Raw genomic sequence first — 15,515 nt, 5'->3', positions numbered from 1 at the left:
GCGCCTGGGTGGCTCAGTTGGTTAAGCGACTGCCTTCGGCTCAGGTCATGATCCTGGAGTCCCGGGATCGAGTCCCGCATCGGGCTCCCTGCTCAGCAGGGGGTCTGCTTCTCCCTCGGACCCTCTTCCCTCTCGTGCTCTCTCTATCTCATTCTCTCTCTCAAATAAATAAATAAAATCTTTAAAAAAAAATTAAAATTAATCAGGGAAACAAATAAGGAGACAGACACAAACCTAGAGTCCACTTTCACTTGTAGCCTCCAATCTCTCACTCTTATTTCAATTCTTTTTGGAACGCTGATCTCCCATATTCTCTATCACTTGTCTCAGTCTTTTATTTTTTATTTATTTTTTTTTAAAGATTTTATTTATTTATTCATGAGTGACAGAGAGAGAGAGAGAAGCAGGCTCCCAAAGAGCAGGGAGCCTGATGTGGGACTCGATCCCAGGACCCTGGGATCATGACCTGAGCTGAAGGTAGACGCTTAACCATCTGAGCCACCCAGGCGCCCTGTCTCAGTCTTTTAAAATACTGACGCCTAGGGTCTAACCCACAGAAATCTGAATTTAACTAGTCTGGGGTGTATCTTGGGAAAAGGGTCTTTTTTTTTAAAGCCCCCACCCCACCCTGATGACTCTAATGTGCAGCCAGGACTGAGAACTAATGTTCCAGAAAGGTGGATATCAAGTAGAATGAAAATAAATAGAGATGCTTATGGCTGTGATGCTAGAAGATTCAGAAGTGGACTTATGCTTTTATTTTATTAAACGTTAAGGGTATGATACATCCTTCACCACAAAAGGCTTCATAACCTTGAAATAAATGAAAGGAATGGAAGCTGGGCGGGGGGGGGGGGGGGGAGTAGCGTGTGTCTGTGTGAGTACACAGATGGAAAAGATACAGATGAAAAAAGAGAGGCAAGAGCAGTGTTTATGCTAGTTACTTGAGAACTAAAGATCAGTAGAATTAAAGCAACTACATCAAACCAAAATTTCATAAGCATACTTTTCAAACTGAACAATAAAAAGATTCAAAAAGAAGATGAAAATTTATTTGGAATATGTAGAAATAATAAAATCAAAGAATACACATGCCACTGAACATACACTTTAAAATGGTTAATTGTGGGGCGCCTCGGTGGCACAGTCAGTTGAGCGTCCCACTCTTGGTTTCCACTTGGGTCGTGATCTCAGCGTCCTGAGATCAAGCCCCACGTTGGGCTCTGTTTTCAGGGGAACAAAGAGCTGTGACTCTCTTTCCCCTCTCCCTCTGCCCCTCCCCAACAACACGCAGGCTCGCGCTCTCTCAAATAAATCTATCTTTAAAAAAATAAAAAGTAAAAAATAAAATGGTTAATTTTATGTTATGTGAATTTCACATCAATTTAAAAAAGAATATAAGTTTGAAAATAAGTGCTCTTTGAAACAAAAGGAAAAAAGTAGTAAACATTTTAAAGCCCTTTTCTATCCTTAAAAAACGTCACCAAGTCCCTCCCTTGCTAAGATAACTTAGCTGCCTATTTATGGAGAAAACAGGGAGCTGCCTGTTTTACAGGGACTTAATTTCCCACTTCAATACAATTCAGTGTAATATATAGTACATTTCCCACGCAGCCAGGAGGGGGCGCTGTAGTTAATCAACATACCTCTTTGGAAGCTCTTTTGTTCAACAATTTACCTTGCAGGCCATCCTTAGAACTGAAACCACCAAAATACCGCTTGCAGGGTAGGAGGGGTACGGCAAGAGGCAAAACAATTGTTTGTGGGAAAAGGGGGTAAAGAAGCTTACCTCTCTCTTTTTTTTGGATTTGATATCATCAGCATTGTTCGAGAAATTCGATTTCCTCTTGTTACTTTCTGACTTCTCCCTGGGTTTGTTATTTTCACCCTCCTTCATCTTCTTATACTTTTTCATAAACTCAGAAATTAGCTCAGGGCAATCCAAATTTTTCTCGGGTTCCCAAGTATTGTGCTCCCTGGGCACAAAGAATGGAAAAAAAAAAAAAAAAAAGGAAAAGAATGAGGGGGAAAAAAAATCCAGCGCTTTCTTTTAAAGAAAACAAGTAGGCAAAAGAAAAACCCTACACTTAAAAGAGATAACAAATTTGATCCTAGGAATCTAGCCAAGAGAAATGAAAAAATATATCCACAAAGAAACTTGCATACAATTACTTACAGCAGCATTTTAACAACCAAGGACAGAAAACAATTCAAATGTCCATCAACTTGTGAATGGATGAATAAATGTGATATATCTATACAGAATACTATTCAGCAACAAAAGGAACACAATACTAATTAATACATGCCACAACATGGAAGAACCTCAAAAATAATATGCTAAGAAACCAGATGCAAAAGACTATATATTGTCTGATTCCATTTAAATGAAACGTAGGAAAGACACACTTTAGAGACAAAAACGTAGGATTGGGATTAACTACAAATGAGCTCCAGGGAATCTGGGGAAATTATGGAAATATTCTAAAACTGGAGTGTGGTAATAGCTGACAACTCTACGAATTTACTAAAATTCATTAAACTGTATACTTTCAATGAATGAATTTTATGGTATGTAAATTATACCTCAATAAAGTTTTTCAAAATTCAAAATAGGGCGCCTGGGTGGCTCAGTTGGTTAAGCGACTGCCTTCGGCTCAGGTCATGATCCTGGAGTCCCGGGATCAAGTCCGCATCGGGCTCCCTGCTCAGCAGGGAGTCTGCTTCTCCCTCTGACCTTCCCCCCCTCATGTGCTTTCTCTCTCTCTCATACTCTCTCTCTCAAATAAATAAATAAAATCTTAAAAAAAACCCCAAAAACTCAAAATATGAATTCTGCTTTATAAAATAATGTGATTCCATATATATAATCATCTAATCAAATCCTGAGAGAATAATGTAACAAAGCATGCATCCCCAGTTATCTTAAACATGTTACTTATATTCTGAAGAAATGTCAATAAATTATGGGAAGATTGGAAGTAATTGTTATGAAAAAAGGTCTAAGGGCTTAAATCATCAGAATACTGGCAAACAGTAAGGAGAAGACTCAGAAGTGGGATTTGGAGTACATTAATTCAATGCTGTAGATTCAAGTCTACTGTTACTAGGTAGTCAAAATACATTTTTATATTAATAAAAAAACCCAAACTGAATAATTGAGCCTAATTAAACTTGAATCAAGGGAGTCCTATTATGAGGAAAACAAACAGTTATTATTCACAAAGTTGTTCTCTACTCCTGGCATGGGTTTTGGAAAAACAAACTACCAACTACATCATAAGCTTATGGAATCAAAGCATGAAATATACCTCCATGGAAAAACCAAACCAGGCATCCTCTTCACTCCTAGCCAGGGGCAAAGGTTGTGTTGGTTAAATAGTAAGGACTAGTTTATATTAAAGTACATCTGAAAATATATCATAGAAACAGTTTCTACAATCCTTTCACTGACTTGAGAAAAAATTATTTAATGTATGTACTATCCATTTTAAATATTTTATTTTGGTTTTTAAATAAGGTATCTTTAAGATGGGCATGGTTTGAACACATGCCATAATACCTAGACTCAAATAAGCAGAATAATGGGAAAAACTGGTATTTACTCTAGATTTAAAACTTTCTGCAAAAAGAGCTTGAGAATGAAACAAGATTTATTTCAAAATCATTTGAGCTAAAACTAGAAAACCTCTCCTTCATAGCTCTTCTTTCGGCAAAAGACAAAAAAACAAAAAACCTCATACAGTAACTTTCCCCCAAATCCACAAACCATACGGTTTTCTATCCCAGAAGATATTAAGACACAAAAAGTGAGAGGTGTGCCAATACTGTAACACAAGCAAGCAGACATGGAGGGAGAGGAGCGAATCTCTACTGGTAGCAAGGAAAGCCAGTCCTATAATGGGATTATCTCTTTTCCTACCATATTGGTATTGCTGCTTCTACAACAACCAATTTTCACCCAAAAGATAGCATGGTCTAATTTAAAAAGAGTCTGGGCATTAGGGCCAAAGAAATCTGATACTAGGGGCACCTGGGTGGCTCAGTCATTAAGCGTCTGCCTTCGGCTCGGGTCATGATCCCAGGGTGCTGGGATCGAGCCCCACATCAGGCTCCCTGCTCAGCGGGAAGCCTGCTTCTTCCTCTCCCACTCCCCCTGCTTGTGTTCCCTCTCTCGCTGTCTCTCTGTCAAATAAATAAATAAAATCTTAAAAAAAAAAAAGAAATCTTAATGATGTAATATATGGTGATTAACATAACAATAAAAAAGCTGTAATAAATAAATAAGAAATCTGATCCTAGGTCCTTGTGCCAGCACTTACCAGTTACGCTATCTTTGGCAAATAGCTTCGCTAACTTCCTCATCTGTAAACTGAAAATACCTCTAAAGGCTGTTATGAGAATGAAAGAAAACACACGAGGTAGAAGAATCTGACCATTGCCGAACAAGCAGTAGGTACTTAGTTCCAGACAATCATAATAGGGCAAAATTTGTCTCTGTCTTTAATGAAATCCTGGGCATTTCCGAGAAAGTAAGGACAAGTGCTTTAATTTACCTACCTCAAACTTTCTTTCCCTCTTTAATCTATGTAAGTTACCAGTAACTCAAATACAGATACAGTCTCAAGTACCTTCAAAACGACCAACAATTTCCAATGGTGATTCAAAAGGGCCCAACAAACACCCTTAAAATCTTTCAATGTTATTTTAATTCCTATTTCTAGGTCTCTCAAACTCGTAATTTCTTATCTCTAAAGCATGCAGTGATACCATTCCTCTTTGGAAATATGGAGGGCATATTCTGACTGCTGTGCTACCCACATTTAGTGCTCTCTGTGCTAGGGACGCTAAGCATCCTGTAGTGCGTGCACTGACCCACCTAAAATGCCAAAAGTGCTCCCAATGAGAAACGATAATTTCTGTAATGAAATAACCTTAAGTATGTTCCAAAGGCTCCTGATTCACTTTTGTCCAAAGGTACTGTCAAAATTTGAACCTTTCAGTACATTTAAGTCCTACACTTTAAAACTGGCATGTTCAATGTGCTAACTACTAGCCACATGTGGCTAACTGAACACTTGAAATGTGACTAGTATGAACTGAAATGTGCTATAAAATGTAAAATACACGAGATTTTTAAGACTTAGCATGAAAGAAAAAAATAATGTAAAATATCTTAATTTTCATATTAATGTTGAAATAACACTTTGATATACTGTATTAGATAAATTATTAAAATTCACTTTTCTTTAACATGGCCACCAGAAATGTGAAATTACCCATGTGCCTTGCATTATATTTCTATTCCACAGCCACTCCAAGAAGCCTACACCCGTTCCTACCAGTGCATTGGGGTTCTGGAAAATCCATTCTTTGTTATCAGGCATCCTGAGAAGAGAATTAATCAAAAACTGAGGCAAGCGGCGCCTGGGTGGCTCAGTCGTTAAGCGTCTGCCTTCGGCTTGGGTCATGGTCCCAGGGTCCTGGGATCGAGCTCCACATCGGGCTCCCTGCTCTGCGGGAGGCCTGCTTCTCCCTCTCCCCCTGCTTGTGTTCCTGCTCCCGCTAACTCTAATAAAATCTTAAAAAAAAAAAAAAAAAAAACTGAGGCAAAATGTCTAACGATTACACATACTTCACCTTTCAAGCTACCTCGTCTGTGCTTCCATGTGTCTAGTTCTATCTATTCCAAGGAAAAAGAATAATCACCTTTAGCACTTCAGCCTAAAGCCAATGACTTCCTAACATTCTAGTCAATACTTCAGTATCATTCTTAAAGCTCACTGATTTTTAAAAAAGGGTTTTAAAGGTCTTCAAAACAAAAACAAAAACAAAAAGCCAGACAGATTATGGTGTATATCCGAGTGTTCACTCAATTTCTTTTGCCTCGGCTGTAGATTTGAAATTAAAAAAATAAATATCAAGAGGGAAAAAATGTGGCCTCAGATTTAAGTTTCTCATTAAGATGAGTCCTTCACTCTAGGTCACTTTTGAGATCCAAGGATCATTTTGGAAAGCTATGGGCTATGGAATGGATGATTTCTGCTTAAATGTATATATTTTAGCTTAGTTATATCCAAAAAAATATTAACAGTAACAGTTTATACTTTTTTAAAAGAAGATTTTATTTTTATTTTTTTAAAGATTTTTATTTATTTGACAGAGAGACACAGTGAGAGAGGGAACACAAGCAGGAGGAGTGGGAGAGGGAGAAGCAGGCTCCCCGCTGAGCAGGGAGCCCGATGCGGGGCTCGATCCCAGGACCCTGGGATCATGACCTGAGCCAAAGGCAGAAGCTTAATGACTGAGCCACCCAGGCGCCCCAAGATTTTATTTTTAAGTAATCTCTACACCCAACATGGGGCTCTAACTTACAACCCGAGATTTCAAGAGTCACATGCTGTACCAACTGGGCCAGCCAGGTGCCCCAGTAACAGTTTATACTTACACTGAGCTTACCTGTCAGACTCTACATATACCCAACATCTCTATGACAAGTACTATTTCCACTTGATCTTAGCCAAAAGGCTGAGAAGCGATGACAAGTACTATTTCCTATTCCTATTTTATTGAGGAGAAAAAAGATTAAGGAACTAAACCAAGGTCACCCAGCTCATAAGAACAAGAATCTGGACCTAAGCAATCCGGATCCACGTCTATGCACCTAACCAATTCGTTACACTGTCTCCAAAAGCATTATCATTAGAAGACCAGCTCCAAGAGAGAGACTCTGTTTAGTTTATTGCTGCACCTTCTGACTCTTAGGAGGAGTGCAGGTGAGGAGAGAAAAAGACAAAGATGGCAGTGGCTCATGAGGAAGGAAACCAAAAGTGTGCACCTCTGTAGAGGCCTAAGGCCTAAAGAAGGCACTTACTCAGAAAAGCCTTTCCACTTCAGTAGATATTCCACTTGCCCCTTAACTACACGCCTGTCTAGCACCTTCTCGACGACATATTCCTCCTCATCCTCTGAAGAAGAACTGTCAGCTGTCCGCTTGGTTTTCTTTCCCATGTCGCACGCTGTTCCACCTGAAGGACTAAGGCCACCGGTTCCTGCAAAGAGGAAGATCAAAATGATCAGAATCCATGCAAGGAGTTAAAACTTATGTCTCTTCTTGATGGAATGCAGGGGGTATAACACAGAGTTGCCATGTACTCTTCTCTTGGGTCTTGAAGCATTCTACAGATGGTTCCTAAGAATATAAGAAAAAAATGGTCAATCCCTACTTTCCCAAATACATCTTTTGCTTCAGCTCACAAGATCAAAATCATTATTATATACACAACTGTCTAACTCCTCTAATCTCAGATTCCAAAAGACAAGTGGTGTGGTATGTTACTCCTGGGTACTTCTGAGAACGTTAAAAAGCCAGGATCTCAAAGAAATGCAGAAAACTACCAGTTAAAAGAACACTGACAGAATTAAAACCTTACCTATAAGGTGAATAAGGTTCTTCATAAAAATGAAAAAAGCCCCAAGGGCGCCTGGGTGGCTCAGTTGGTTGGGCGACTGCCTTCGGCTCAGGTCATGATCCTGAACTCCTGGGATCGAGTCCCCCACTGGGCTCCCTGCTCGGCGGGGAGTCTGTTTCTCCCTCTGACCCTCCCCCCTCTCATGTGCTCTCTCTCTCTCATTCTCACTCTCTCAAATAAATAAAAATCTTTATTAAAAAAAAAGATTAAAAAAAATGAAAAAAGCCCCAAAATGTAACCTTCCTCTGCTCTGAGGATCTTGACTAGTCTCTTAGCAGCACAAAAAGGCCTGCTCAGGCATCTTTCACCACTGTCTTCAGTGACTTGGTATATCTTTCCCTTAAACAAACTGAGCTTGTCCCTACAGAGCGTCCATCAGTTCACAAAAGCAAGGCTAGCATCTCAGATACACTAGGCCTCCTTTTTCATTTTGGGATGGGAGAGAGGCAGGGAGAAAAAAAATTTTTTTTAGTCCAAAAAATAAAAATTAGTTACTGGATTGTTCAGTAATTCTCATGGCTCAACTAATCCAAATGGTTAAGGAGGTACCTCTCTTAACTGGAGTTGACTTTGGGCCAAAGGAAGAAGAGAAGGAAAAAGAAGTCTGGCCCCAAACTCACATCAACACGAAGCCTCAAAACACAGAGGAACCATTCATAGGCCCAAGGAAAGCTGAAGGCAACACAAATGGAAATTGAGTTAACCTCAGAAATATGCACAACCAGGGGGTACTCAACTCAGAATCTAGTTTTTAAAATTCCCACATTGTTGTTTCCATAATCACTTTTAAAGAATTCTTCTTTAACCATGTTAAATGGTGCCTACAGTCTCGATTACAGAGTAGCAGGAACTGTTTTCTTAGCTGAACTCCATTTTTATTTTTCTGTAATCTTAAAAGATTTTTTTCAGCACTCTCTTAAAAATATTTCCATCCTGACTAGAAGACAACTCCCAGAAATAGGGAAGGCCACTACTAATCTCAGAATTGTGTTCAAGTCAAGTAGCATAAAAAGTTGCATTTATCAATTTACTTCAAGTTAGCAAAATTTAAGGAATTATTCCAAGAACATCTAGTTGGAAACCGTATCTCCAGAACCTATTAGCAATAGGTCTGCCCACCCAAACAACTGTCTGTACCCATTACTGCCCTGTAAAAAAAACTTAAGTTTTTATTGAAGTACTTTATTCGGAAGAGGAGGTAGCAGGGGAAAATGTAGACAAGAGTTTCAAAATAATTTTTCCATGAATTTAGAAGAGAGTCCTAAGCTTCAAGAAAAAAAATCTTATTTATTTAAAATAAAAACAGCCTCCGACCTCACCAGAGACAGGAAATGTCATATTCCAGGGAGAGTACCCCACCCCCACCCCCACTCACCTTGGAATTTCCGGTAGCTGAGCAGTTTAGGTCAGAGCGCTGGGGTTAAAACCAGCCCCGGGTTAGATGCATGCAGTTAAGCATTGTGGCTATGGCCTCCCCTGCCTCACGAGCAAAAACAAGGATTTACATATGTGTTCTTCAGTTTGAGGGTGGAAAGAGAAAAATCTCCCTTTATACCTTCATGCAGAAGAGGAGCCCCAAAGGTAGAAGATGAATGGGGGTTCCCTCCTTTACCTACCGGATCGCCCCAGTTCTTTCTTTCCCTCTGGGCTAACAGGAGGGGCCTCCCCTCCCAGGTCTGGGGCTTGGCGGGCTGGCAGCTCCCCCGCCCCCACCCAGCTGCCTGGGAGCCACTGCGCAGCTGTCCCAGCCCGTTGCCATGGCAACTGGCAGCCGTACTAGACTGGGGGGGGGGGCGGAGAGGCAAACGGAAAAGTTAAAAGGCTTAACTTTCCTTTTCAGTGAAGACTGGGTGGAGAAGTTGGAAGGTACTCCCTTGGCCTCAAAGCTGAAGGCATTCAGAGCTCAAGGGAATTGGTTCTTGGGTTTTAAACCCAACACTGTATTCCTCTAAGAGCACTGGGAATTAATCAGTAGCATTTTAAGATCTAACAGGATTATAGCTCAACTGGAAGGGGGAAGGGAAAAGCCAGGTCCTTCTACAACAGGATCTGCACAAACCACTCACCCCTAACCCAGCCCACCAGAAGCACTTTAAACAAGGCCTTTTCTACCATCTGTCACTGAACAGTTAATTAAAATTGCTTGGGGGATGGGAGGATAGCAGGAAAGGGGGTAAGGGAAGTCTTTCAAGATACTATACAACTTTCCTTCTTTGGGGGATTACTAGATACTGAAACAGAATCCAGACACTTGAAGCACCACCAAAGAACCTGTCCACTGAAATTGCAGGTAGAAAAAAATGTAATACTTCAGTAGTTTTTTAAAAAGAGAGGGGAGAGCAGTCCAGTCACAACCATTATTTTTGAATTAAAACCACTTTTCGGGGTGCCTGGGTGGCTCACTCAGTCAGTTAAGGGTCTATCTTCCACTCAGGTCATTATCTCAGGGTCCTGGGATCAGGTTCCCTGCTCAGCGGGAGGTCTGCTGCTCCCTCTCCCTCTGCCCCTCTCCCCCTCCTCCCCACTTGTGCTCTCTGCTCTCTCAAAATCTTAAAAAAAAAAAACACACACTTTTATTAGTTGTTATTGTAATGCTATGAAACAAATTTTTAAGTAATTACTGCCTACCCGAAGCATTTATAATAATTTAAAACTCCATATATCAATAATCCCTAATACTTGAAAAAAGGAGGATTGAGATAAAGAAAAGAGCTACTTAGAGACTTGCACTCCCATAAAGTTTCTTTTCTCCTGGCCCTAAAGAACATTTTGGAGAGCTCTAAAGCCTTCCTCTGCTTTACAATTCAGGTCTTTAGAGCCAGAGGTTGCTGCCATAGGAGAGTAAGAAAAAGGGACAATCAACAGCAAAGACCCCAACTGAAGAAAATGTGGAGAATAGTGATTATTTCGGTTATCAAACAGAAGTAATCACAGGGGTATGAGAGTAGACAGTTTTTAACCACAGATTTCCTCAAATTTGAATGTACCTGTCAGAAAATCTCTGGGTAAAACCGCCTTTTTGGACTCTTCCTAACTTTTTAATACTTTGTGTAGTTAAGGGATATAAAAACAATGCTAAAGGAATTAGATCAGGGTTCTCACTGTGTGATTAACTTGCCATGTGTGACCTTGAGTAAATAATTTGAGATCTAACCCCAGAATCACTAAAATGGGCCAAATCCCCACTGCCTACCTCCTAGGGAAACAGTGAGTTTAAATAGAGACCAAAGAGCTGGTAAGTCCCCCCAAAGAGAAGCTTTTGTGAAAATATAGGGCCAAATACAACAGCAACAGGAAATATGTGACCTTCCAAATTCCTAAGCTGTTAAACCCTATCACAAGAAGTTAACTCCTGCAGCTCAAAATGTTAGGAGATAGCAACAAAGAAGGAAAAGTATCTTTGTTAACTAGGTACCGGTAAACTAATAAAGCTTCAGAGAATAAGCAGGTACATTCTCTCTTAAGGGTAAAATACTTATTCTTACGCCTTAAAACTCAGAAAAGCATTGGAGATGGCAGTATGAAAAGACTAACAGTAATTCTGTGAAGAGATAAAGAATGACAGCAACATTAGTATTTTAGTAAAACCTTTCAGGAAAAAAAAAGTGAAATCAACAAGGAGAAGGACAAAAATATTCTGGTGTCTACCCCCTCCCTAAAACATCCGGAAAAAATGTCAGATCAATTTCCTCCTTCCCACTCTTTTAAGAACTGCCTAAAAGGGCACACAGCTAAGGTCCCTTTCTCTTTGGGAAATGGGTTTTGTAACAGCTGACAAATCAAATTGGGCCTGATGCCAGGAGTCAGAGTCCAACCATAATATTCTGTAAAGAATGGCACGCAACTGTCTTATAAATCTCCTGGACAGTCACAGATCAGAAGCTGGCAAGGATGACGACATAGTTCTGATGGAATGTGTCTTATCTTAACCTTGAAGTTACAGATCTGCTCAGGAGCAGCAGTAAGAAATGAGAAATGCACTCAGACATCGGAGGGAACATAATTCTCTTTTAGACAGTGCGACCCAGTGTATTAGGGTCAAATGAAACACAAAGCCAGACGGACAATTTAAGGGCTAGAGCCTGTACCAGATAAAGCATCAAGACTGGTGGTTCACGCTGAGCTTGAGAGGAAGGAGCGTTCAAGTATGAGAAATGAGACATGGCTGGCAGGATGATGGAGTGATTAAGGTAGAATCCCGATACCATGAATAAGGAAGAGAGGATGAGCCTCTGAGTGCAACCCTATCCTTGTAGAAATCTCCATAGGAAGGGGTGAGCAGCTTCTCAAGTTTCTAGAGTCTCAGGCATTAACAGCTGTCAGCCCTTTCTTGACTATACACAGTAACTCTCTGGTAAAGGCATCAACAACTACACATAGATTCCAGCAATTTAATTGCCGCCCCACCAACCATTCATATCAACGACACAAGGCAAATTCACCTTACAAGCCTCCGAGTGCTGGGCAAAAAAAACCCTAAACCAGGGATCTGGTGAGAAGTCAGCCTTGGAAAAACATCAAAGAGCTTTGTGGTCAGGCCCAGGCAGAACCCACATTCCAAGTCGATGACAGAAGACTTCTTTAACAGATAAATCTTCCAGGGGAAAAAAAAAAAGGAAGAGGTGAGGAAGTGAAGCAGAAAGAGAAGGAGGACCAAAAAATCCCACTCATTATAAGGGTTTAAAAAAAAATGTGTAAGAAACTGTCAGTCCCCAGAAGTTAGAGAAGCCATTAGAGAAAACTGGGGCAATCCAGAACAACAGAGGTGATGGTTAGCTATTTGCATTTATCAATCCTGGATTCACAGAATCGCCCACATAGGGTTTCTGGGATCTGTTTGTCCAGTTCAGGCTTTGCTCTAGTCCCTCCACTCACTACTTGGCAATGCCAGCTGTCTTGGTGGCTTTTCTTAGATCTTGGTGTAGCACATTTTATTTTCATCACTACTTACGAGCAAAAGTATATATACAACATAATTCTAAATCTTTCTCTGAGCTTGCTTTGTATTTTTAAAAAAGTAATGAAAACCAACTGGTAAATTGCCTCACTGAACCACCCACTGAACTATTTGGAGGTGGTAGTCAGACCAAATGTCAAAACACATAATCAGTGAGCTCTCTGTTCATTTTAGAGTTTCTTCCCCCCCCCCAAAGATTTTATATTCAAGTAATCTCTACACCCAATGTGGGGCTCAAACTTGCAACCCCAAGATAAAGAGTCACATGCTCTACTGAGCCAGCCAGGCACCCCTATCTTAGAGTTTCAATATAAAATCTATAAGCCCAGGGGCGCCTGGGTGGCTCAGTCGTTAAGCGTCTGCCTTCGGCTCAGGTCATGATCCCAGGGTCCTGGGATCGAGCCCCACATCGGGCTCCCTGCTCGGCGGGAAGCCTGCTTCTCCCTCTCCCACTCCCCCTGCTTGTGTTCCTGCTCTCGCTGTGTCTCTCTCTGTCAAATAAATAAATAAATAAATAAAATTAAAATCTGTAAGCCCAGTAAGAAGGCAAAATCCTCCAGAAAGCAAGCCTCCAGAAAGAGGGGAAAGGGGTGAGGGCATATGCAAAGCTCCCTATCACATGTATTAATTAAATATGCTGCGGTTGGGTGACTTCAGTTGGCCCAGGCTTGAGAAATTCCCATTTCTCCCCAAAGGGCTTTGGGAAAGTTAGTGGCTTAAGTGAAGATTAGATAGTCAGCTGCAGCATTGTCTTCAAGGCGTCCTCTATATAGCCTTATTGTAATAAATAAAATAGATGAAAAGAAACCAAATTTACAGAACCGTTTTAATCTAGTCTATATTCTTTGTTCTTTATGGATCTAGAAGCACCACCAATGATTTTAAGTTTGTAACACATACAGCATAAAACTAAAATACCCTCTATAAAGATGTTTTCTCTATTAGATTTATGATTTCCAAAGTATTAGCCATGTGGCATTTTAACAAAAACACAGCATAGAGATACACATTACAGCTGTCCTGGCTGTCTCAGGTTTTGTTAAATGGGCTGATAACTATCACTCCACCTCCACCAAAAGCCCATGAGCACCCAATTCAAGAGGAGTTAAAAGCTTTTTAAATGTCTATTTAAGAGACTGGATTAGGGAAGAGTTGAGGAGGAAGATTAACTATGGTCGTTAACACCCCTATCATTAACAAGCCACATATAGACAACACAAACTTTATTAATAGAAAGGAGTGTGGAGAGAGGAAATGTTCTCCGTTTGGCTAGTGCAACTCCAGTTTGTGATTCTTTAAAAATCAGGCCAAGGCACTGCCTCATCCAGTCACAGAATTATTCTGGGGCAAAGTATCCTGTTTGTCGATTATCTAAGCCTCCTGCTCCAGTGAGCAAAGGAGTAAAGGGCCTTTTGTTCTTTTAGATTAAAACATATACATTATAAACAGAGATAAAGGCTGCCTTATGAATTTTATACAGCTGTACTCTCCTCCAAGCTCTGACCACCATTAAAAAATATAAAGGAATGTGTACTACAGCAATTCTCAGAACTGCTTAAAAGTTATCAGTCTGGTTCACTGGCATATTTAGCAGTAACGCACAAATTCTTGACGTCTCATTACAAGATCACAATCCCACAAAATAATTTTATATGGGATTTTTTCCTTTATTAAAATCCACTGAATTTCTTCTCTCAAGTGTCAGTCTTCTTTAAATTTGGTTAGGCCACACCTAAACCCATCACTGGGCAAAGTTAGATATCCAATTGTTCCAAGATTTATGAGAAAGTAGAATTTGGCACCACTATGGGCAAATGTCTTCCAGATGGTGCTTTCCGACAACTTTGTCCTTGCAATGTATTGAACTCCTCTTAAGGCACCACAGTCTCAGGTGGGTGTTATTCTCATACCCACTCCTCTCTTAATTAAATGTGATGATGCATGAACGAGTAGACCCAGTCACCTTTCATGAAGAACCTGGCAATTTTACCATACATAAATCTTAAGAAATATGGGTTATAGCAATGTTGGAGTAGTTACTATGAATCTTGGGTTTTTAGATACCACTTTGGCAGAGCATGTTCACAAAATATGGAAGGGTTAAAAGAGAAATGAAGTATCCACCCCCAAGTAAAAGAACAGTCATATTTTTCAAACAGCCATAAAATTAAGACATGGTGCTTATTTGCCAGCATCCAGCTTGTACAGATTTTGGACATCAGCAGCTTAAGGGTTACAAAGACCCCTCCAGGTTACTCTAACAAATCCTTTAAGGAAAAGCCTCTGCTATACCAGACAATTTATGCTCTCTCACAGCCTTAGAGAAGACATTCAAGAGACATAAAAATTAATTTGCATAACCATAAACTAAAATCTCTAAAATATCTCTAATTTAACTGTTGAGATATTATAATTTAAGTCAATATGCTAAAATCTGATTAATAAATGCTGACAAAAAAAGGAGTTTTTATATAATTGGAGTTAGATATCTCAGACTGTAAAACTTCATGGAGTAAAAGAGAGCATTCCTTCAACATATGGCATAATTCTGTGCTTTGCCGTTACCTTGGTATATTAGCAACATGAATTATATTGAAGTCATAGCCTACAATTTAGATAAATAAAATCAAGGCAGTATTGAACTTTTTCCCATCCATGCAACGGTATCCTTGGCAGCTCCTTGGCCATCTATTATGATCCTGACCAATTTCTCTCTGTGGCAATTTAAAAGCTGTAAAAAAATACATAATGGGTGATGACAGGAGAAACAAACCCACACCAGAAATTATTGAACCTTGTAGGTCTTTGCAAGCGTCTCTATTGACATTTAAGTGTGAGTTACTATGCCACAATATCATAAAAGTGTGTTTTACACTTCAGATATATTGATAGTTAAATGCAAAGAAAGGCCACCACCAGATTAACGGCTAAAGGGATAGCCAATCTCAGACCACCCAGCTCTTCCACATCTTCTGATGTGTTCCTTAAACCAAATAAGATGTTTCTATCTTTTTATCCGGGTTCCAACTGCAATCCTAATTTAAATCCTATGCTGAAGGGATGATTAACATTGCTATTCTGATCCT

The 15,515-nt window shown here is 40.0% G+C and overlaps 1 protein-coding gene across 6 annotated transcripts in view; it reads right to left on the bottom strand.

Annotated features, from left to right (window-relative positions):
• CBX5 (chromobox 5) overlaps positions 1-15,515 on the bottom strand; it is a 36,954-nt gene that overhangs the window by 12,001 nt on the left and 9,438 nt on the right. For 4 of the 6 annotated variants that reach the window (XM_073881885.1, XM_025882904.2, XM_025882906.2 and 1 more), the window contains 2 exons: positions 6,875-7,052; positions 1,790-1,976 (listed from right to left, as the gene is read on the bottom strand). In XM_073881885.1, coding sequence (XP_073737986.1) covers positions 1,790-1,976; positions 6,875-7,011 — 324 coding nt within the window. In that variant the 5' untranslated portion in view covers positions 7,012-7,052. Of the gene's footprint in view, positions 1-1,789; positions 1,977-6,874; positions 7,053-8,847; positions 9,046-9,088; positions 9,188-15,515 lie in introns of those variants that run through there. The other 2 variants (XM_025882905.2, XM_073881887.1) reach the window with 2 other exon arrangements.

The sequence above is a fragment of the Callorhinus ursinus genome, unplaced genomic scaffold (genome assembly GCF_003265705.2).
Source record: "Callorhinus ursinus isolate GAN/ISIS: 27379988/994484 unplaced genomic scaffold, GSC_fseal_2.0 scaffold44, whole genome shotgun sequence".
Taxonomy (NCBI): domain Eukaryota; kingdom Metazoa; phylum Chordata; class Mammalia; order Carnivora; family Otariidae; genus Callorhinus; species Callorhinus ursinus.
Note: the sequence above shows the minus strand (reverse complement) of the source record. Positions and strands in the feature narration are given on the sequence as shown.